This window comes from Lepidochelys kempii, chromosome 18 (genome assembly GCF_965140265.1).
Source record: "Lepidochelys kempii isolate rLepKem1 chromosome 18, rLepKem1.hap2, whole genome shotgun sequence".
Lineage (NCBI taxonomy): Eukaryota > Metazoa > Chordata > Testudines > Cheloniidae > Lepidochelys > Lepidochelys kempii.
Window position 1 is genome coordinate 24,816,698 of NC_133273.1, and position 22,658 is coordinate 24,839,355.

The 22,658-nt window shown below is 44.0% G+C and overlaps 1 protein-coding gene across 2 annotated transcripts; it reads right to left on the reverse strand.

Annotated features, from left to right (window-relative positions):
- Positions 1-1,176: 1,176 nt before the first annotated feature.
- Positions 1,177-15,420, reverse strand: UTS2 (urotensin 2). Of its 2 annotated transcripts, none has more exons than XM_073316790.1 (4): positions 14,893-15,420; positions 2,880-2,996; positions 2,099-2,142; positions 1,177-1,424 (listed from the first exon to the last, which is right to left on the reverse strand). In XM_073316790.1, the coding sequence occupies exons 1-4, from the start codon at positions 15,191-15,193 to the stop codon at positions 1,308-1,310; spliced, it is 579 nt and encodes a 192-aa protein (XP_073172891.1). In that variant the 5' UTR covers positions 15,194-15,420; the 3' UTR covers positions 1,177-1,307. The 2 variants fall into 2 exon arrangements, with proteins under 2 accessions (XP_073172891.1, XP_073172892.1); XM_073316791.1 differs by lacking the exon at positions 14,893-15,420 and adding an exon at positions 4,577-9,011.
- Positions 15,421-22,658: the final 7,238 nt, after the last annotated feature.

Below are 22,658 nucleotides of genomic sequence, written 5' to 3' on the forward strand. Positions count from 1 at the left end.
TGACTCTGCAGTAGAGAAGAAACTGAGAGGGGGTTAGCTTGTGTGCTCTGGCTAGCCTAGTGGCAGGGCATGAGGAGAGAGAGCGCATGTGCGGGCATAACAGACACTGCTACCAAAGTTCTCTGATCAGCAGCGAAGAGACGCAAACACACCTACAGTGGAGCACCCATCAAGAGACACATCGCAAAGAACGATTGTTATTTCACAAGGTGAGTAACTTCTTCTCACCTTGGGGTTTGAACACTGCTTTTCTCTATATAACACCTGACACAGGTGACAAGCATTATAAGAAGACAAACGCATGGAGCAGTTCTCTAGAGGAGCTTTTGCTAACAGGCTTCCCTGCTATGACAGTTGGAGAACCACCCATGTAATTCAGTGAATCCTGCCACTGCCAAGGCTGGTTGTGTCCCCAGACACAGTCTCTCCAGCCCTTCTGTAATCAGCAGAATAGAGAGGGGTGTGTGGGGGGGTGGGAGAGGCTGCTGTCCAGTGGTGTTGGTTGGGTCTTATACAAGTCAGCTATTGTGTTATACAAAATCCAGCAGAGCCAGAACTGAAATGAGGCTGCATAAATGTCAGGCCCCGTCCTAATACCTCTCTCCAGTGAATGCCCCTTACATCCTTAGTGTGCTGGGCAGAGATTAGAGTGTGTGCTGGGTGAGTGAAAGCAGAGGCCTGCAAGGCAAAGCAATTGCCTGCTGTAAGAAATTGCTCTGTTTTCTAATATGCATTAGGTCAGGCTCCCATGTCCCCCACCTTTTCATCAGTTCTCCTCAGCTCTCTCCCATCCCCACCACTTCTGGTAGTCTGCTCCCCTCAGGTGATTCCTCTTGGGGGTGATTCATATCATTATTATCTCTCTTTTCTATTACTGATCTGTTACTATATTAACACATTAGGAGATACAATGTGTATGAAAGACTGTGCAAATTAGTGTGGCGTAGTGCTGGTTCATCCATCCCTCCGCTTAGAGAGACAATCCTATAGAATTCCTAATTTCCCAGACTGGTCTTTCACTATCTGTCTGTTTTCCCCTTTTTGCCCCATCACTTAGTACCCAAGAAGGATGGAATCTCTGAAGGAAAATAACTCATTGCTCACAGGTTATTTGCAAAACATAGAGGATTTATTAATCTCCAAACAGCATGGAATGTAGAGTTAAGAGTCAGCTTCACAATTCTTTATTCTCCTCATGTTAAAACAAGCAAATCTATGTACATGTTTCAAGGACAGTTATTAACATCTTTATAAATTAAGCAGCTAGGATTAGGAAAGAGTTTGTCCTCCCACCCCACCACCCCAGGTTACACACAGTATTTCCAGAAGCACTCAGAGAGGTTCCCACGTTTTTTATTCTGTTTCCTGTCCTTGGCCAGCAGGCGGCTCAGCAAAGCAATTCGAGGGTGACTTCCATAGAAAGCCTAAAATCAAGCAACGTCATGCCGGTTAGTGTGGGGGAAATCAGATTAATTCTCTGAAAAATGCTTACAATGAGATGCAGTCCCTCTGCGATCTCTGACCGGGCCCTGTGGCCCCATATTCTGACTCGTCAGAGAGACAGCCAGCCCAATATGCGTCTGTGATCCAAAATGCTAATCAAATTCTCTGCCTTAATCTTTAAAGGATCAATATATGGTAAATATTAATGATTTTGTATTATCAATTAGCCCATTATCATTGTGCTAATGTTGTACACATTGCTGTGGGAAAAGTGACATACCTGGAATCCTTATTGAATCTCACCGATATCCATATACACTCTTTAGCCAGGCCTGTGGAGGCTGGAACTAACCTTTTATTTAGAAGGCAGCGTTTCAGAAGAGGGCTGGAATTTTAAAATTATACTGAAATGCTCTCATTTTCTGCCAAATCTGTGTTACTACAGCCTTGAAAATATTTTTTAAATTATGCAAATTAGCAGATTTCTGTCATCTTCCAACATCCTTTTTCTGCTCCAGAAAGATGGGTCATACTTTGATCTAAACTATTTTTAAGTTAAATGGATCTTTAAAGGGTCTTTTATTAGCCATTTCTCCTTAATCTAAAATGTGGGTTTCCAGTTTCTTATTTTGACAATAGCTAGTCATTCACTTACCTCTTTCACATTTTCCCTTGGATTGTAGCTGCTGGGACTGAGACCTGGAAAAACAAGTGTGAAATGCTTCTTAATTTAGAAATGGAGAGACTACCCATGTCACTTCTGATTGCCAAAATATAATCCACAGAGGTAAAACGGAAGTTAGGAATCAAATACCAACTGTCCCTTCTGATGTAGGGTCAGTCCTTGTCATAGCACATTATTCCTGAGGGGTCTATGGTAGTGGTGCTGCAGCCCTTTACTTAATCTTACTTCTAAGGACCCTCTCTCCCGCATAAGTCATTGTATCATGCATTTATGGCTGTGGATTCTGCATTTTCTGAAAATGCTGGTGCAGTTCAACAAATTGACATTTGCAAGGCCCAGTTAACCAGTCCCAGACCAAGTCCCTGTCTTGCCTAGAGGAGTTCCTTGCCCCCTAGTCATCATCAGCTACTCAACAGCAGTATGAAGTTCAACAGACTTTTTTTCAGACTCTCACTAACTTAGAGGGCTGCAACTTCCTTTCACTGTTAATGAGTCCTTAATGGGATTGTACCTGATGGTTCTTTGATTCTTCCATCCCTCCCCCAACTTAACATGTTCCTGCTGGTGGAGTTTGGGTTCTCTGCAGACAGTGAACTTCAGCTGCTTTGACAATGTGCACGCTCAAGGCAGATTCATATTGCAAGATGTTTCTTATTTTTTGCTGCTCAAAGCAGCTGAATTTTCAGAAGGGACCCTTGGCATTTTGTACCTTGGAACATCTCTATGTGTAAACTGGGTGGGAGAGCTTTACCTGCTTTGCTGGGACTGTCCTCAGTTTGTGCCCCCAGGAGCCTTGGCAGAGTCTGAAGCAGAGAAGCTCTCCCCAAGCTGTCCAATCGCTCCACATTTAATCTTGTATTTTCATCTGCTGTTGGTAGAAGAAGACATTTAAAGAAGACATCAGAGTCTGTATGGGATGACACCTGCCTCAGGACCCTGTTTCCTTTTGGGTAACATCCATTTAGTCAGATGGCTCCTGAACAGGCCTCTGGGCCCCATGTTCTGAAGACGTCAGAAGGCACCAGTAGTTAATCACTGACCTTTGTTTAATAAATGTGAAAGAGGTGGTGATTGCCTCTTTGGGTACCTGAGTCACCTTCCTGATGTTACATCTATACAGTCACTCTGTTCTCACTGCTCTAACCGATCCACCCAATTTAGCACAGTAGGTCACCCATTGGTTTGGGGCCCTGGGTACCTATAGCCCCAAGGACAGAAACTACTGCTGTTCAGCGTGTCTGCAATGCCAAAAGAAACACAATGTGAAAGTGGCAGTCTTCCAAATGATTAAATGGAGCAGCATGTCGCTCACTGCTCAGATGAACTGGACAGGCTACCAGAACAAGATCCGACTGTCTGAAAGGAAAGAAAGGTGGGATTTCTAGAACTTTGTGATATAATTTCAGGAGAACCTACATGAATACAGGGTCTTTTAGCACCCTGAAATAGCTGGCTGATTTAGAGACAATATAATGGATCATAGGTATCACTTATCTGCTTTTGATTTCCCCACAATCCCCTTATTTTAATTAAATGAAATTTAAAACATTTTAATCAAAACAACATATCCGGGGGGAAGATTTTTAAAAAATCCTTGGCCATAAGTGAATACTGTAGTTTGCCTAGTAACTGTGCAGAGGGACAGTTGCAGAGGACACTGGGAAGTTTCAGAAAAGTGTCTTTGCATAAGACAAGCTGCTACCTCCATGTGCAATACACTGAGACATTTCACACAGTTATTCCAATATACTTTGCCTCTCCCTAGCAATGCTGACATACACCTTTGGTTTGAGATAAAAATATATAATTGAATATAGACTCCTGATTTTGTTTTTTGTTCTCTAGAGGGCGCTTTTTTATTAGTAGAGAAGATTTAATAAGCTTAATGCATGCCTCCAAACAAATGCAGTTGATATTAATGGTTACTGCCAGCTCGTCCATCTCATCATACGGTGAATGATGTCTGGATTGAATGACAGCTGGCTGTAAAGTGTCTGCAATTACACAGTAGAAGGTTTGGAAAGACACTTGTTTAAATTTTGAACTTACTAATATTTAGAAAAACACTTTGGTGTCTATCAGACTTTGTAAATGAATATAGCAGCAGTGTCTCCAAAAAAGAACATGAATTACTTAAGTAGAGGGCAGGTAGGCACGGTACCTTCTTCGTGCACAGCTTTCTGACCTGCAGCACTCCCTGATCTTCCAGTCCTGAGTCCTGGTTCAGAGTTCTGCTCAGACACTTCAATCATGACTATATGATACCCTCTGTATTCCACTTTTGGACCCCTATATCGTTTTTCCTCTAGCATCATGAAGAAACATCTGCTTTTTGCCACAGCTGAAGAGCACAGATGAGAAAAGGTCCTTTCTGAAATAATTTCTCGGTTACTCATCCGGCATTACTGCCCAGTGCCCTACTAAGCAGTAAAAGCAAAAAAGTCTTACCTGAGAGCTGATAGGACACCTCACTGGAGTCGATAATAGGGAGAGACAAGAGAGGACATGAGAGGCTGATAATAAAGAGACAGCAGAATACCAGCGTATGCATTGTTGCTGCGTGAATATAATTCGTCTTTGTTGACCCCGTCGCACAGAACCGCTATTTGACTGGTGCTTCTCCTCCCAATTTCACCTATTATATAGCCACTCATGACCTCATAAATAGCATCATCCACAAAAAAAAAATCCAATGAATTTATTGCCCATTGATTCTAAATGGAAACCACTTTGCATTGATGTCATTTTTCAAGGTAACAGTTTATAGCCAATAAATTTACTGTCTCATTGCGTGGTGTACAAAGTGGATATTATATCAAACCAGGCACAGTAAAGTTTATAAATCTGGCATAAAAAATAACTTCCAGTTATAAATCATGAGTTAACGAAAGGGTCAGACGTTGGTTGAAATGACCAGGGCAGTGAGATGGCTGATTTATGAGCCTTAGCAAGCTTGACGCAGAGCATCTGATATGAAATGTTTTTTTTTTCCTTTTGTGAGTTGGATGGATGAGTTGTCATGTTGTGTTGGGGGTTCTCGTGCCAGGAGAGTGAGACGAGAGGAGATTAAAACTTCCATCCAGTTGTTTAATTTGCAAAGAAAAGCTGAGCTGAGTTCAAGATGCTGGTGTTTTTCACATAGATTTCATGGCTGTTTATTTTTTCCATTTGCAAAGGCCTTTTCCAATATTGCCCTAGAGAATTGCCTTGGCAGCAGGAGTATGACTTTGATCTTCCTTTACGGTTAGGTGGAGACTCGCTCAATACATGTAAACTAGTTTGGGAAGTGTTAAATTTCGGTCTTTTAGTAGCCTGTGAGCAGCACTGACCTCCTTTCTAGCTTACCTATCACCTGTTCCCCTCCTCTAAAGAAATTTACTTGATCTTGTATTAGATAATGTGCTAATCTCTAGCTGGCTAGCTTTTTTCTTTTTAAAGCTAACATTGTGGGTACCATGCAAAACAAGTGCCTCATGACTTTATTCTTGGTGTTCCTGCATCCATTCATCTACCTTGTCTCATGTCACCTCTCGTGCAATCACACCTGTCTTTTCCTTCTAGATTATGAACTCCTCTGGGAAGGGGCCAGGTGTTCATTCAAGCATCTCACACACACCCGTATACAGATGTTAATATCATAAACTGACATATTTATGCTGTGAACCTTTGGTTTGGGTGAGGTTGAGAACATGAGCTTACATTCAGGTCTACAAAAATGGCCATCCCAGTTCAGGCACACTGTCCCTGAACTTAGTTTTCCTGCCTTCCAACTCTTGGGAAAAACAAAGTGAGATCTGATCAGTTGATACTGGGACTTTCTGTTTCCTTTTGACTTTACTAATGAGGTTGATCTTTCATACTGTAAATTCTTTAGCTTCTGGAGTTATCTGAAAATTATCTGTAACTGGAATTCACCAGATGACAAAATAAAAAAAACAGATCAATCACATCTGCATCAGCTTGAGATACAGGTCATCTGTCCAAGATGCAAAGACATATTGAGCAGCACAGAGATCATATTGGAAGGCAAACATATTAAGGAAGTATAAGCATTCATTTACCTCTGCAGCACTGTACTAGCTAACAGTGACCTCATGAAGTGAGCTGTAGCTCACGAAAGCTCATGCTCAAATAAATTGGTTAGTCTCTAAGGTGCCACAAGTACTCCTTTTCGTCTCAAGAAAAGTGACATCGTAGATTGGAAAGCCATCCACACCATGCTCTAAAATCAACAATGTATGGAAATCAAAGATATACAGTACCAAAACAAAACTCTGAATGTTCAACTCAGGTGTTATCTCACTCAATGCTAAGTTATGGTGGCAAGAACTGGAGATCTATGTTAGATAGCTAACTAGACGCCTTTTAAAATAAGTATCTAAGAAAAATTCTGTACAGTGGATGGACAGACTTCATCACCAACAAAGAGATCTGATAAATCACTAACCAGCAGTTCATTTCCCCTACAATTAGAAGAAAGCATTGGACAGATTTGGCGCATGCACCACCGGATGCCAACATACAGACTCCCACATGAAGCTGTCAAGTGAAAACCAACTGGTATGAGGAAACATGGGCACCCAAGAGAAACCTTAAGAAGAACCCTTTGCAGGGAGGGCAGAAGAGTTGATCTCAACACCATAGAGCAGATGGAAACAGCAGCTAATGGCAGAGATGGATGGAAGAGAGTTTCCATCCTGTGCACCAACACTGGCATGAGAAGGATGGGGACATTCCATGTAATGCATGTCTTACATACCTTGAGCTACATCTGTATTAGTGTGTGAATAGGTGCATATAGGGGCCATATATCAGTTTTTAAAACATCAGTTGTAGGTGCCTCAACTGTGTGACCCATTTCCTACTTCCTGGACTTGTCTTTGCTTGGGGGCGTGAGTGAGATAGAAAAGAGTTCTACAAAACTAAATTAACAAATTCATGTACCCTTCTTCCCCTCCACAGGGAATGCAAGTGGCTGAAGGAACTCTTCCCTCCATCTGTGACTCATGCATCTTTTTATTCCAAGATTGCAAACAGCAATTAGGTCTGATTTTTGCTGCATGACCTCATTGTTTAAGATAGCGCTGAATGCTCAGTACAAACACTTCTCCTTCAGTGAGCTATCAATGACAATGGCATCATCAACATTCACTCAGCACATCCTCCAAGGAAAGCTAATGAAGGAAGCACTCTACATAAGCAATTTTTGTCCTTTGTCTTTCCACCAGGAAGAGTGCAGCCTCTTACAGCAATCATGAAGTGCGTCATGTAGAAATCAGGCATCTTGCCCATACCTTATTGCTTTCTACTCAGGTCTTGCATTTGTCACCTATAAACTCTCCTTTGCTGGGGTGCCAAAGGCATTCAAGAACAGGGTGCACATCATCATTCAAAGCAAGGAACCAACTCCTCTATTGAGGATACAAAAACCCAAGCATGTAGATGGCAAAAATGGATGTGAAATGTCAGTTTGAAAATTTGGGGGGTTCTTTGTAGGAGAGTTTTTAAGATTTTCCAAAACCATTATTCAAAACGAAAATATTCTCTGAATCCTTACTGTGTTGGTAGATTTTGCTTCCCGTGGTAATACTTGCCTGTGAGATAAGGCAATTTCAACCCAGTTTAATTATTGAACTTCTTGTGGAATAACAAGGAAGAGTAACCACATTACTGTACTTTCAATTTTTAATAATAATCTTTACTAACCAGGAGGAATCATTGTAAACAAGTTATCTTATACTGTTGATCAGGCTGGATTGCAAACTATAAATTACTAAGGAGGTGTGGAATCTCTGTCATTGGAGATTTTAAAGAGCAAGTTAGACAAACACCTGTCAGGAATGGTCTAGGTAATATTTAGTCCTGCCTCAGTGTAGGGGACTGGACTAGATGACTTATCGAGGTCCCTTCCAATCCTAAATTTCTAGGATTATTAAATCCTTCTATAGGTTGCTGATCTGGGGTGGTCACTTGTTCAAGTCACGCACACTAAGTTGTATTTCCAGTCAGTTATATTTCTATCCATATACTGTATCCATATAATGTTGTAAACCTGAGCATACAACAGGAAGTAGTAAAGGAACTGGGATACTGAAAATTGGCTGTTGGGAGACTTACAAGATCAAACAAAAACCTAACTATAACATGGACACGTCTGTTAACTTTCCTTTTTCTTAGCTGCTTGTTAGCCCATTGTATGGGCAGTAACAGTGGTATGGTATGTGTCTTGTGTATAACCAAATAGTATTTCTGTTCTTTGAGTCTGAGAGAAAAGCTGTAAGAGATGAAAATAGGCTTTTCTTTGTGTGCATGCATATGAGTGACTGAACGTGTGTTTATGTGAGTGAAGATGGCAGGGAATTAAACGCTTCTGCAGACTTTTTTTTTTTTTTTTTTTTTCAGATAAGTGGGAAACAGTCCCTGGGACCTGGGCTAGTACTGGATCCCAGCTGCCAAAACACTGCTCCTTTGTAGGGCAATTTCTTCCTTTTCTGAGAATATCCTCTTGGAAGCAAGCCCTGCTGGGCTGGCACACGGTATTCTGGGTTTATTCTCTCCAAGTGGAGCCTTACAAACTGGCCCTTATTTTCCTTGTCCACCCAACACTAGAGAGTTAACAACTAAAACCTTCACATGTTCAACATGAAGGACAGCAAATCTGGCATGACTGGAGCTTGGAAATGTTACACATCAGCCACCTATGGGATTCAGATTCCATATTATGTATCTACTGGAGTACAGTTTTCAGACTCAGAATGAGGCTATTTTTGTCCCACGGGAATTAAACTTGTTCCACACAAAATATCATGGAGCCAACTGGGAAATTATAGTTTATTTTTTTCAGAGTAACAGCCGTGTTAGTCTGTATTCGCAAAAAGAAAAGGAGTACTTGTGGCACCTTAGTTAGTCTCTAAGGTGCCACAAGTACTCCTTTTCTTTTAGTTTATTTTTTGAAAAGTAAAATGGGGAAATGATACCATTGGCAGAAGGAATAACCAAAGGGAATCCCCTTCATTCCCCAAGTGCCCCCAAATAATCTGCTTTAACCCAAGTGAGAAAGTATGGCCTGAGGAAAGAGTCTACTGAACCAAAAGACCAACAGCAAATGCCCCAGCAGCAAAAAAGTAAATGGTTAGAGTTACTCACAGGAAACTAAGAAAAACATAATATCTTACTGAAGTAACTTCTCTTGCCTACACATGGGTCTCTATAGCTGAAAAAACATGGACAATTCCTAAGAATTTTCCTTTCTGTCATGTTACTCATCATGTTCTCTGTTGAATGACTGCTGCAATTATAGCATTTTCATCACAGCCATATCTGAATACCAGAAGAATTTAGAGCAGTTTAGTCATCTGTTTCTGCAGATGGATGGGTTTTGTACTAGGTGCCTTTGTCTATATGCAAAAAGAAAAGGAGTACTTGTGGCACCTTAGAGACTAACCAATTTATTAGAGCATAAGCTTTCGTGAGCTACAGCTCACTTCCTCAGATGCATATCGTGGAAACTGCAGCAGGCTTTATATATACACAGAGAATATGAAACAATACCTATTCCCACCCCACTGTCCTGCTGGTAATAGCTTATCTAAAGTGATTTCCAGCACAAATCCAGGTTTTCTCACCCTCCACCCCCCCCCACAAATTCACTCTCCTGCTGGTGATAGCCCATCCAAAGTGACAACTCTTTACACAATGTGCATGACAATCAAGCTGGGCTATTTCCTGCACAAATCCAGGTTCTCACATCCCCCCCAATTTGTGCAGGAAATAGCCCAGCTTGATTGTCATGCACATTGTGTAAAGAGTTGTCACTTTGGATGGGCTATCACCAGCAGGAGAGTGAATTTGTGTGTGGGGGTGGAGGGTGAGAAAACCTGGATTTGTGCTGGAAATCACTTTAGATAAGCTATTACCAGCAGGACAGTGGGGTGGGAATAGGTATTGTTTCATATTCTCTGTGTATATATAAAGCCTGCTGCAGTTTCCACGATATGCATCTGAGGAAGTGAGCTGTAGCTCACGAAAGCTTATGCTCTAATAAATTGGTTAGTCTCTAAGGTGCCACAAGTCCTCCTTTTCTTGAAGCTCAGCAGTTTCTCTTTGAAGTCTGGTCCTGAAGGTTTTTTGCTGCAGGATGGCTACCTTTAAACTTGCTATTGTGTGTCCAGGGAGATTGAAGTGTTCTCCTACAGGTTTTTGTATATTGCCATTCCTAATATCTGATTTGTGTCCATTTATCCTTTTACGTAGACACTGTCCAGTTTGGCCGATGTACACAGCAGAGGGGCATTGCTGTCACATGATGGCGTATATTACATTATATTATGCAAGGTAACCATTTCCCCTTGTTTTTTCCTACCCCCCCCTCAGACGTTCTTGTTAAACCCTGGATTTGTGCTGGAAATGGCCCACCTTGATTATCATGCACATTGTAAGGAGAGTGATCACTTTAGATAAGCTATTACCAGCAGGAGAGAGGGAGGGGGGAGAGAAAACCTTTTGTAGTGGTAAACACCCATTTTTTCATGCTTTGTGTGTATAAAAAGATCTTCTATACTTTCCACAGTATGCATCCGATGAAGTGAGCTGTAGCTCACGAAAGCTCATGCTCAAATAAATTGGTTAGTCTCTAAGGTGCCACAAGTACTCCTTTTCTTTTTGTATATTACATTGGTGGATGTGCAGGTGAAAGAACAGGTGATGGTGTGGCTGATCTGGTTAGGTCCTATGATGGTGTCGGTGGTGTAGATATGTGGGCAGAGTTGGCATCGAGGTTTGTTGCATGGATTGGTTCCTGAGTTAGAGTTACTATGGTGCGGTGTATAGTTGCTGGTGATAATATGCTTCAGGTTGGTGGGTTGTCTGTGGGGAGGACTGGCCTGCCTCCCAAGGCCTGTGAAAGTGCGGGATCGTTGTCCAGAATGGGTTGTCGATCACTGATGATGCGTTGGAGACGTTTTAGCTGAGGACTGTATGTGATGGCCAGTGGAGTTCTGTTGGTTTCTTTCTTGGGCTTGTCTTGCAGCAGGAGGCTTCTGGGTACACGTCTGGCTCTGTTGATTTCATAGAATCATAGAATCATAGAATATCAGGGTTGGAAGGGACCCCAGAAGGTCATCTAGTCCAACCCCCTGCTCAAAGCAGGACCAATTCCCAGTTAAATCATCCCAGCCAGGGCTTTGTCAAGCCTGACCTTAAAAACCTCTAAGGAAGGAGATTCTACCACCTCCCTAGGTAACGCATTCCAGTGTTTCACCACCCTCTTAGTGAAAAAGTTTTTCCTAATATCCAATCTAAACCTCCCCCACTGCAACTTGAGACCATTACTCCTCATTCTGTCATCTGCTACCATTGAGAACAGTCTAGAGCCATCCTCTTTGGAACCCCCTTTCAGGTAGTTGAAAGCAACTATCAAAGCCCCCCTCATTCTTTTCTTCTGCAGGCTAAACAATCCCAGCTCCCTCAGCCTCTCCTCATAACTCATGTGTTCCAGTCCCCTAATCATTTTTGTTGCCCTTCGCTGGACTCTCTCCAATTTATCCACATCCTTCTTGAAGTGTGGGGCCCAAAACTGGACACAGTACTCCAGATGAGGCCTCACCAATGTCGAATAGAGGGCAACGATCACGTCCCTCGATCTGCTCGCTATGCCCCTACTTATACATCCCAAAATGCCATTGGCCTTCTTGGCAACAAGGGCACACTGCTGACTCATATTCAGCTTCTCGTCCACTGTCACCCCTAGGTCCTTTTCCGCAGAACTGCTGCCTAGCCATTCGGTCCCTAGTCTGTAGCTGTGCATTGGGTTCTTCCGTCCTAAGTGCAGGACCCTGCACTTATCCTTATTGAACCTCATCAGATTTCTTTTGGCCCAATCCTCCAATTTGTCTAGGTCTATCTGTATCCTATCCCTCCCCTCCAGCGTATCTACCACTCCTCCCAGTTTAGTATCATCCGCAAATTTGCTGAGAGTGCAATCCACACCATCCTCCAGATCATTTATGAAGATATTGAATAAAACCGGCCCCAGGACCGACCCTTGGGGTACTCCACTTGATACCGGCTGCCAACTAGACATGGAGCCATTGATCACTACCCGTTGAGCCCGACAATCTAGCCAGCTTTCTACCCACCTTATAGTGCATTCATCCAGCCCATACTTCCTTAACTTGCTGACAAGAATACTGTGGGAGACCGTGTCAAAAGCTTTGCTAAAGTCAAGAAACAATACATCCACTGCTTTCCCTTCATCCACGGAACCAGTAATCTCATCATAAAAGGCGATTAGATTAGTCAGGCATGACCTTCCCTTGGTGAATCCATGCTGGCTGTTCCTGATCACTTTCCTCTCATGCAAGTGCTTCAGGATTGATTCTTTGAGGACCTGCTCCATGATTTTTCCAGGGACTGAAGTGAGGCTGACTGGCCTGTAGTTCCCAGGATCCTCCTTCTTCCCTTTTTTAAAGATTGGCACTACATTAGCCTTTTTCCAGTCATCCGGGACTTCCCCCGTTCGCCACGAGTTTTCAAAGATAATGGCCAATGGCTCTGCAATCACAGCCGCCAATTCCTTCAGCACTCTCGGATGCAACTCGTCCGGCCCCATGGACTTGTGCACGTCCAGCTTTTCTAAATAGTCCCTAACCACCTCTATCTCCACAGAGGGCTGGCCATCTCTTCCCCATTTTGTGATGCCCAGCGCAGCAGTCTGGGCGCTGACCTTGTTAGTGAAAACAGAGGCAAAAAAAGCATTGAGTACATTAGCTTTTTCCACATCCTCTGTCACTAGGTTGCCTCCCTCATTCAGTAAGGGGCCCACACATTCCTTGGCTTTCTTCTTGTTGCCAACATACCTGAAGAAACCCTTCTTGTTACTCTTGACATCTCTGGCTAGCTGCAGCTCCAGGTGCGATTTGGCCCTCCTGATAACATTCCTACATGCCTGAGCAATATTTTTATACTCTTCCCTGGTCATATGTCCAACCTTCCACTTCTTGTAAGCTTCTTTTTTATGTTTAAGATCTGCTAGGATTTCACCATTAAGCCAAGCTGGTCGCCTGCCATATTTACTATTCTTTCGACTCATTGGGATGGTTTGTCCCTGTAACCTCAACAGGGATTCCTTGAAATACAGCCAGCTCTCCTGGACTCCTTTCCCCTTCAAGTTAGTCCCCCAGGGGATCCTGGCCATCCGTTCCCTGAGGGAGTCAAAGTCTGCTTTCCTGAAGTCCAGGGTCCGTATCCTGCTGCTTACCTTTCTTCCCTGCGTCAGGATCCTGAACTCAACCAACTCATGGTCACTGCCTCCCAGATTCCCATCCACTTTTGCTACCCCCACTAATTCTACCCGGTTTGTGAGCAGCAGGTCAAGAAAAGCGCCCCCCCTAGTTGGCTCCTCTAGCACTTGCGCCAGGAAATTGTTCCCTACGCTTTCCAAAAACTTCCTGGATTGTCTATGCACCGCTGTATTGCTCTCCCAGCAGATATCAGGAAAATTAAAGTCACCCATGAGAATCAGGGCATGCGATCTAGTAGCTTCCGTGAGCTGCCGGAAGAAAGCCTCATCTACCTCATCCCCCTGGTCCGGTGGTCTATAGCAGACTCCCACCACTACATCACTCTTGTTGCACACACTTCTAAACTTAATCCAGAGACACTCAGGTTTTTCTGCAGTTTCGTACCGGAGCTCTGAGCAGTCATACTGCTCCCTTACATACAGTGCTACTCCCCCACCTTTTCTGCCCTGCCTGTCCTTCCTGAACAGTTTATAACCATCCATGACAGTACTCCAGTCATGTGAGTTATCCCACCAAGTCTCTGTTATTCCGATCACGTCATAGTTCCTTGACATCACCAGGACCTCCAGTTCTCCCTGCTTGTTTCCAAGGCTTTGTGCATTTGTATATAAGCACTTGAGATAACCTGTTGATCGCCCCTCATTCCCAGTATGAGGCAGGAGCCCTCCCCTCACAGACATTCCTGCCTGTGCTTCCTCCCGGTATCCCGCTTTCCCACTTACCTCAGGGCTTTGGTCTCCTTCCCCCGGTGAACCTAGTTTAAAGCCCTCCTCACTAGGTTAGCCAGCCTGCTGGCAAAGATGCTCTTCCCTCTCTTCATAAGATGGAGCCCGTCTCTGCCCAGCACTCCTCCTTCATGGAACACCATCCCATGGTCAAAGAAACCAAAGCCTTCTCTCCGACACCACCTGCGTAGCCATTCGTTGACTTCCACGATTCGACGCTCCCTACCTAGGCCTTTTCCTTCCACGGGGAGGATGGACGAGAACACCACTTGCGCCTCCAACTCCTTTATCCGTCTTCCTAGAGCCACATAGTCCGCAGTGATCCGCTCAAGGTCATTCTTGGCAGTATCATTGGTGCCCACATGGAGAAGCAGGAAGGGGTAGCGATCCGAGGGCTTGATGAGTCTCGGCAGTCTCTCTGTCACATCACGAATCTTAGCCCCTGGCAAGCAGCAGACTTCTCGGTTTTCCCGGTCAGGGCGGCAGATAGATGACTCAGTCCCCTGGAGGAGAGAGTCCCCGACCACCACCACCCACCTTCTCCTCTTGGGAGTGGTGGTCGTGGAACTCCCAACCTCAGGACATAGCATCTCATGCCTTCCAACCAGCGGAGTCTCCTTCTGCTTTCTCGCCCCAGACATATCATCTGGTCCACTCTCCGCAACGATACCTGTGGAGAGAACATGGAAGCGGTTAGTTACCTGTGTCTGTGTTACTGGAACCCGGACATTCCGCTTACCTCTTCTGGAGGTCACATGTTGCCAAGCTTCTTCACTGGCCTCTTGGCTCCTCTGTGCAACCTGCTCTATATCTGTAGAGCTTTGTGCCCCTAGAAGCCTATCCTGAGTTTTGTCCAGAAAATCCTCAGTTTCTCGTATGCAATGCAGGGTTGTTATCTGTTGCTCCAGACCTTCAATCTTCTCTTCCAATATGGAGACCAGCTTGCACTTTGTACAGACAAAGTCGCTTCTGTCCTGTGGAAGAAAGACAAACATAGCACATCCAGTGCAGGTCACAACAGCTGAACCCCCCCCTTCCATATCACCTTCCTACTACGAGCTTCCTCAGAGCAGTTTGCAAGACGTAAGCCTCACTGGGCTCACTCCAGGCGAACTCCCAGGCAAACTCCTGCTGCGAGCTGCTCTGCTGTCCCCGCTGCTCAGCTGGTTCTCCGCCGCTCAGCTGGTTCCCGAAGCTCTGGCTATTTTTAAACAGCCAGGCTTCCCTGTGGCAAACAAACAGACACCCTACTGCCCGCCCCCTGCAGGCTAGCAGTCAATCAGACACTCACTCAGGCTCTCACACTGCCCCCCCGCCCCCAGCAAACACACGCTCGGATACTTCCTCAGCAAGCAAACAAACACACACACACTCGGATACTTACCAGTCCCAGGCAAACTCCTGCTGTGAGCTGCTCTGCTGTCCCCACTGCTCAGCTGGTTCTCCAAATAAGGATTTGTTTCCTTATTTCCTCGTGTGGGTATCTTATTATAACTCTAGATATTTCCTGTTACCTATATGACGATTCAGTCCCTTCTCCATCACATCCTGTTGTCAAAGTTCTGCCCTGACTTCTTGCCAAACCCTTCTTTTTGTCTCCTTCATTCACTTTTGCCTCTTTTCCTTTCTTTACACTTGGAATGGCAACATCCCCTAAATGCCCTCACTTTTCCTTCCTCAAATCACCCCTAAACCATGTTCATGTGACCTAAGAATAATGCTGACACAAAACTCCTCTTTCTACTACTTGTGTCAGCTGTTCTATATTCACTTCTGCCTTTAGTATGTACAATTTTGTGGGAAGAGATTTTGTCCATTTGTTACATGCATTTTTCCTTATGTAAGACATGTCATAAATAAATGACATCTGACACTCACTCATCGCTGACTGGTGTGGGTGTGAAAGGAAGGGAAATTCTTTTCTGGCCCATGTGGCAACCAGCTGACAATTTGAAGGATGAGATAGCAGTATTGTCTCTTTAGCCTATAGATCTATGGATTGTTTTTGGCTAAACTATCCATCTGTTAAAGCCCTGACCCCCTGACTCATAGAGGTTGCCTACATGCTGGGTGAACTGGTATAGGAAAAAGTGTTTGGCTACACAATTTCTGCCACAGTTTAGCTGAACTAGTGTTTCTTCTGGGGTTTTGCCTTTATAATTCCAGTAGCTGGGATGTTCTTTTCAGATGTAAGATGCAAACTTGTTAATTTTGTTACGTTTTCCATGCAAACAGGGAAAGAGAGTGATTCTTATAAAACATATCTACAAAACTCTAAATAGTCTGGCTACCAGCACTGAAAACTACCCTATTATATCAAGTCCTTTATCCCAGCTCCTCTCTAACCCAGCCCCGAGGGGACACCAGAAAAGTGATTATGCCAGAAGTTGAAAATTATGGGGATTACTTACAAATTTTCTATGTATTTTCAATTATTCTGGTCACTAGAGGCTGGGGAGGAGCAAGGGCCCTTCTGCCTTTGGGCCTCCCCCAGGCTCCAGCGGCGTTTCTCCATGTCTGCCCCAGATAGGGTTGCCAACTCTGACTGAAGCTATTCCAGGAGATTTTTTATTTCCAACATGACACAATGCCATTTTTCTTAAAATATCCTATTAAAATCTCCTGGATTGCTTTCAGTAGTCGCCAGGAGATCGATGCTGATTCTGGGAGACTCCAGGCCAATCCTGGAGGGCTGGTAACCGTAGCCCCAGGAGACCTGCTGAGCGCTGCCAGGCTCCCTTCCCCCAGACAACTGGATCCCCGCAGAGCTCTCGCCTGCCCCTGCCCACTTGGCACTGGCCAGGGCAGGAAGTGCGTCTCCCAGCCAGGACTGGCCCTGTAGCCGCTGCACGGAGGAGGCACTGGGCAGTCCCCCACAGAGCAAGCTAGAGCTGCAGCTGTGATGGCAGGAGCGTGACTGAGGGGCCCCGGGTGGGGCAGTGCCCGCTGCGGCCCCCTTACCCAGTAACAGGAGCTGGCCAGAGCCAAGCTGCAAGCACCAGCTCCCCTGTGGACAGAGAGAGAGAGAGACACGCTGAGAGCCACAGGCACCTACAGACATGCAGGACAGACACACACACAGATACCTACAGAGAGAGAGACAGATACTGACAGACACGCAGGGACCTACAGACGCCCAGGACAGACAAACACATACAGGCACCTACAGACATGCAGGACAAACAGATGCACAGGCACCTATAGACAACCAGGCATAGGCGCCGTCTCCATGGGGAAAAATTGGTGGGTGCTCTGCACCCACCGGCAGCCAAGCTCCCTGCCCCAGCTCACCTCTGCCTCCTCCCCTGAGCGCTCTGTCCCCACTTCTCCTCCCAGCGCTTGCCACCACAAAACAGCTGTTTCGCGGCGTAACAAGCTGTGGGAGGGAAGGGGGAGGAGCAGCAACATGGCACACTCAGGGGAGGAGGCGGGGTTGGGGTGGGGATTTGGGGAAGGAGTCCAATAGGGGCAGGGAGGGGGCGGAATTGGAGCGGGGACTTTGGGGAAGAGGTTGGAATGGGGGCAGGGTAGGGGTGGAGGCGGGGGCGGGGGAGCACGAGCACCCACCGGCACCAGGAGAAGTTGGTACCTATGCACCCAGGACAGACATGCACAGGTACCTACAGACACCCAGGACAGACACACACCCAGGATAAACACACACATACATACAGACACAGAGAGGTATGGAGACACTCAGATGCAGGAACAAATACATGGAGATAGGGGCATAAATAGACATAAGTACAGACACACACACACACAGACACAGAGGGATATTTTCTGTTGTTGTCTGCAGTGTTATTATAGCTGTCTCAGTGCAGTGTTGTTATAGCTGTGTTGGTCCCAGGATATTAGAGCGATGAGGTGGATGAGGTAATATCTTTTATTGGACCAAGTTCTGTTGGCAAGAGAGACACTTTGGAGCCATGCAGAGCTCTTCTTCAGGTCTGGGAAAGGTACTCGCAGCATCACAACTAAATACACAAGGTGGAACAGATTGTTTAGCATAATTAGTGACACATTTTGTAAGAGGTTTCAGAGTAACAGCCGTGTTAGTCTGTATTCGCAAAAAGAGAAGGAGGACTTGTGGCACCTTAGAGACTAACCAATTTATTTGAGCACGAGCTTTCGTGAGCTACAGCTCACTTCATCGGATGCATACTGTGGAAAGTGTAGAAGATCTTTTTATATATACACAAAGCATGAAAAAATACCTCCTCCCACCCCACTTTCCTGCTGCTAATAGCTTAGCTAAAGTGATCACTCTCCTTACAATGTGTATGATAATCAAGGTGGGCCATTTCCAGCACAAATCCAGGTTTTCTCACACACACCCCCACACACACACACAAACCCACTCTCCTGCTGGTAATAGCTTATCTAAAGTGACCACTCTCCTTACAATGTGTATGATAATCAAGATGGGCCATTTCCAGCACAAATCCAGAGTTTAACAAGAATGTCTGGGGGGGGGGGGGAGGGAGGAGGAAAAAACAAGGGGAAATAGGTTAGCTTGCATAATGACTTAGCCACTCCCAGTCTCTATTCAAGCCTAAGTTAATTGTATCAAATTTGCAATTGTACAATCATACACATTGTAAGGAGAGTCTTGATTGTCATGCACATTGTGTAAAGAGTTGTCACTTTGGATGGGCTATCACCAGCAGGAGAGTGAATTTGTGTGGGGGGGTGGAGGGTGAGAAAACCTGGATTTGTGCTGGAAATGGCCCACCTGATGATCACTTTAGATAAGCTATTACCAGCAGGACAGTGGGGTGGGAGGAGGTATTGTTTCATATTCTCTGTGTATATATAAAGCCTGCTGCAGTTTCCACGATATGCATCTGAGGAAGTGAGCTGTAGCTCACGAAAGCTTATGCCCTAATAAATTGGTTAGTCTCTAAGGTGCCACAAGTACTCCTTTTCTTTTTTTAATAAAAATTGTGAAGATCTCAGATGCTTTGGCAATGTGAGCCATATAAGAACCTTGGATAGACTAACATTTTCAGCTTTCAGTGCAAACATGCTGGGGCAACACTTTTTCTAAATTTACAATACCAGCCTGCTCTTGTGTAATATATTGCCATTGGCATCTCTGACACTGCCTGAAGTTATCTTTTAAAGAAAAAGAGCAGACCAGTAACGTGCTTCTTTTGTCTTTGTAGACTGTCACTGTATTAATGCCAGAGGAGGTGCCTGAGAGCTGTTAGCTGTAGAGACACAAAGTTGCAGCCCTCAAGATGACTGAGGTTCAGATAGATCGCTCTCGACTCCCTCGGGTTCAGGAAGGTAAGGCTTGATGTTGCAGGGAGGAGGGTTATTTTACAAAGGTCTCCAAACTTAATGTTTATTCTTTACAAATTGATTCAGATTTGTGTGATTAGTAGAACTGTATTTACCAATAATGAAGCAAGAGTTCCAGGCAGTGGATATATCTAACTGGTTGCCAAAAATCTGTACTGTGTGCACATATGTATGTTTGAGTATATATGTGTCTGCACTGCTCCCTTTATGTGTCCCAGGCATCAACATTATGCTGCTTTCCTTCTCATTTTTATACTTTGGAACTGCAGAGCGGATGGCACAGATTTGGAGTGATGCCAGCATGGACTTTTTTGTTTGCTTTTAAAAATTGAACATATACTTAAATCCTGCTTCATGTAATTTATTAAATGGACTAAAAATAAGTTCCAGGATGTGTTCTAGTTAATAAATGCCCATTCCCAGCTGCTCTAAGGGTAACACTATACAAAAGGGAAAACAGCCTTGGTAATTTTACCATTGGTCTGTTTTATTACTCACTTTAGTGAAGCCCTCAGTAGATCATGTCCTGCACTGTTTGAGCCCAAGAGGGTCAGAAGTTTTCCTATACAGTTTCAGGGAAGGCTAGAACCGTTTCTGCATAGTTCTCTTTCTATATGTGGGAGACACTGCCTAGTAGATTATCCCTAAATTTGACCTACATCTGATCTGAAAAAGGTCCTCTAGATTCTAAATATCTGATATTAAAATTACCCTATTATATGTCACTGAAAAACAAAAATCAGCCACTGAGATAGCTGTGAATCCTTCTAAAAATGCATTCTACTCTTTGCGTTGGCTCTTCAGCAGTAGTTAACTAGCAAACTCAGAGGCTCAGCTTCTATAGTTCTGGTGGCTCGAAGAGGCTGCACAGTGCAAAAAGGAATGTCTCTGAAAGAGAGATGTTCCAAAGAGATATGATGCACTGGCTTTTCTGGATCCTAGATTTCCCAGGAAAATTAGGGATTCCTCTGATCTGGGCTGGTCAGATGGTTGTCCCCATTAGGATGCCTGTCTGGCCAGCCCCCCAGGAGAAGCTCTCTGAGGATTCTAGTGGAGGTTATGCCAGAAGACCTGGTACCAGAGTGTGGTGCTGTTCCTCAAATATTGCCTCATAAGATCTGTCAGAGCTATAGCACGTGGCTTTGGTGCTCTGATCCAGCAGGCATGCAGATTACTTGAAAATGCATGAAATCTTGGTTGTTAATTGTTTCCCAAGTTAAAGCCATTTTGTAAAGATGCAAAGGTAGCTGGTAAATCCAGATATAATTCTCCATGAGAAGCAATCATTGCCAAAATCTTCTTTAATTATTTTAAGGCTAGTATGACATGTATAAATGCTCTAATGGTCTTGAGGTTATGTCCAAAGGCACAATCAGTGTCGCCAGTACTACACCCATGTCCAGTAATTATTCTTCACAAATAAATGTTAAAAGGTACCAATCAAACTTCTTTTAAAATTGCCCACTTCAAAGCAAATGATTGCTATAACCAGATTTACAGTGGTGGGCTCCTTGCCTCAGCAAGTGATGACATAGTGTGGATTTTCTGCTGTAGTAGCAGGTTAAAAAGCACAATAAACAGTGTGAGCTAAAGAAACAAAAGGGAGAGAAAATGAAGGGTAAAAAGCAATGGGATCAGTAATAAAATTATTTTGATCTGAATCTTATCTGAATGAATCAGTCTGTTGAAATATCTTTAAAATGGCAGTAACTTCCCAATGACCAGAGCTAGCATCTCACTGCCTTGGGGATGTGCTTGGCAAGGAACTTTGATAAGAGATTTTTGTGATGGTGGTGATTTTGATTATCCATGTTAAATAAAATAATTTGTCTTTCCTAGAAACTCTATTGGTTTCTACCATGAAGCATCTCATCTGATAGTCGGAGAAGTAGAGGAGGAACAGTGAAAGGCACCATATGTTTTCACTTTAGCCTTTATGGCCATTTGGGATATGAAAAAGTTATATTTTTCAAATCCTAATATAAATTTTGTAATCATAACACTGCAGAATGTTTTTGTCTGGTGAGCTGTAGTTCTTGAAGGCAAATGGCCTGGTGTATAGATTGTGCCGACATGTTCCTCTTGCAAGCTGATTAGGGAATTGAAATAATTGATTCTGGTCATGTGTATATGGTGAGATGCAGCTCTTTCCAGACAAATACAGCCATCAGCTAAGTAGGGAGAGCTACTATGTAGTGGTGTAAAAGAAAATCATCTTCTCTGGGAGCTTCACCCAGATCTTGTGGGGGAAGGATGACGTCCAAGGTATTAAAGGTGCTCACTTACATTATGGTCTCCCGTATGCAGTAATTTTCACTGTTTTTGTCCCCCTCCAACCTCATATCCATTTCCTATGGGTGACCTTTCTCCAGGGGAAAAAACATTGAAAGGTGATAGCTTAAGTAAAGTTAATTAATGTACGGGCTTTGTTTATAAGTTAAGTTGTAGCATTTCTACACATCTCCTTGATCATTTCCTTTGTGGTGAGTAACCTTATATTACAGTTTTGTAGCTATCTTCTGTGGTTGGGGCTAGTACCAGCACATAATCTGGGGCACAACAGAAATTAATTGATTTACTTTTGGAAGACTTTATAAACTCATGTGGCCCTGGATGACATACATATGCTATATAGTCAAGTAACTATGTATAATTCTTTTCATTGTCAGCTCTCTAGTAGTCTCTTCTCTCCTGTATATCATCAGTCTTGAAGTCCTAGTGGAGTTTACGTTCGGATGGCCCTTTCTTCTTCTCCTTCATCTGGTCCAGCAGCCCTTTTGTTACTTCCAGTTCTAAACTCAGTTTGTAATGGGGACTTAAAGCCAGTAAATTGCATTAGCAATCATAAGGTTTGCTTAGATGATGTTTTATTGCTGTTTTCTGGCTGATTGGCCACTTCCCCAGCTGTCCCACAGGAGAGATAAGGACTGATTGTTTTCTACTTCACTTAAAACAAATCTCCTAAAATTGCACCATTTATTCTTGAAAGGCCACCTGTGCCACCTTGCAAATATTCTGCTTTGAATGCATCTACTTTTTGCATTTCCCTATCCTCTTATTTTGAGGGTTGTTTGCCTGCAAACAGGATTCTTGTTTCCTTAAACTCTAGAGCATCTCCTGCTCATTCCCCTTAAAGTGATAATGCTGTTGTGATGTCCCAGTTGTCTGTTATAGAAAGAATTTTGATAAGTCTGAGGA

Excerpts from the sequence above, each read along its gene's own strand:
- UTS2 (XM_073316790.1), bottom strand. The coding sequence starts at position 15,193 with ATGGAAGGGGGGGGTTCAGCTGTTGTGACCTGCACTGGATGTGCTATG. Across the intron at positions 2,997-14,892 it reads ACATGTGACCTCCAGAAGAG|CAGATGAAAATACAAGATTA; the intron begins GTAAGCGGAATG and ends TTCTACCAACAG. Across the intron at positions 2,143-2,879 it reads GGACAGTCCCAGCAAAGCAG|GTCTCAGTCCCAGCAGCTAC; the intron begins GTAAAGCTCTCC and ends TTGTTTTTCCAG.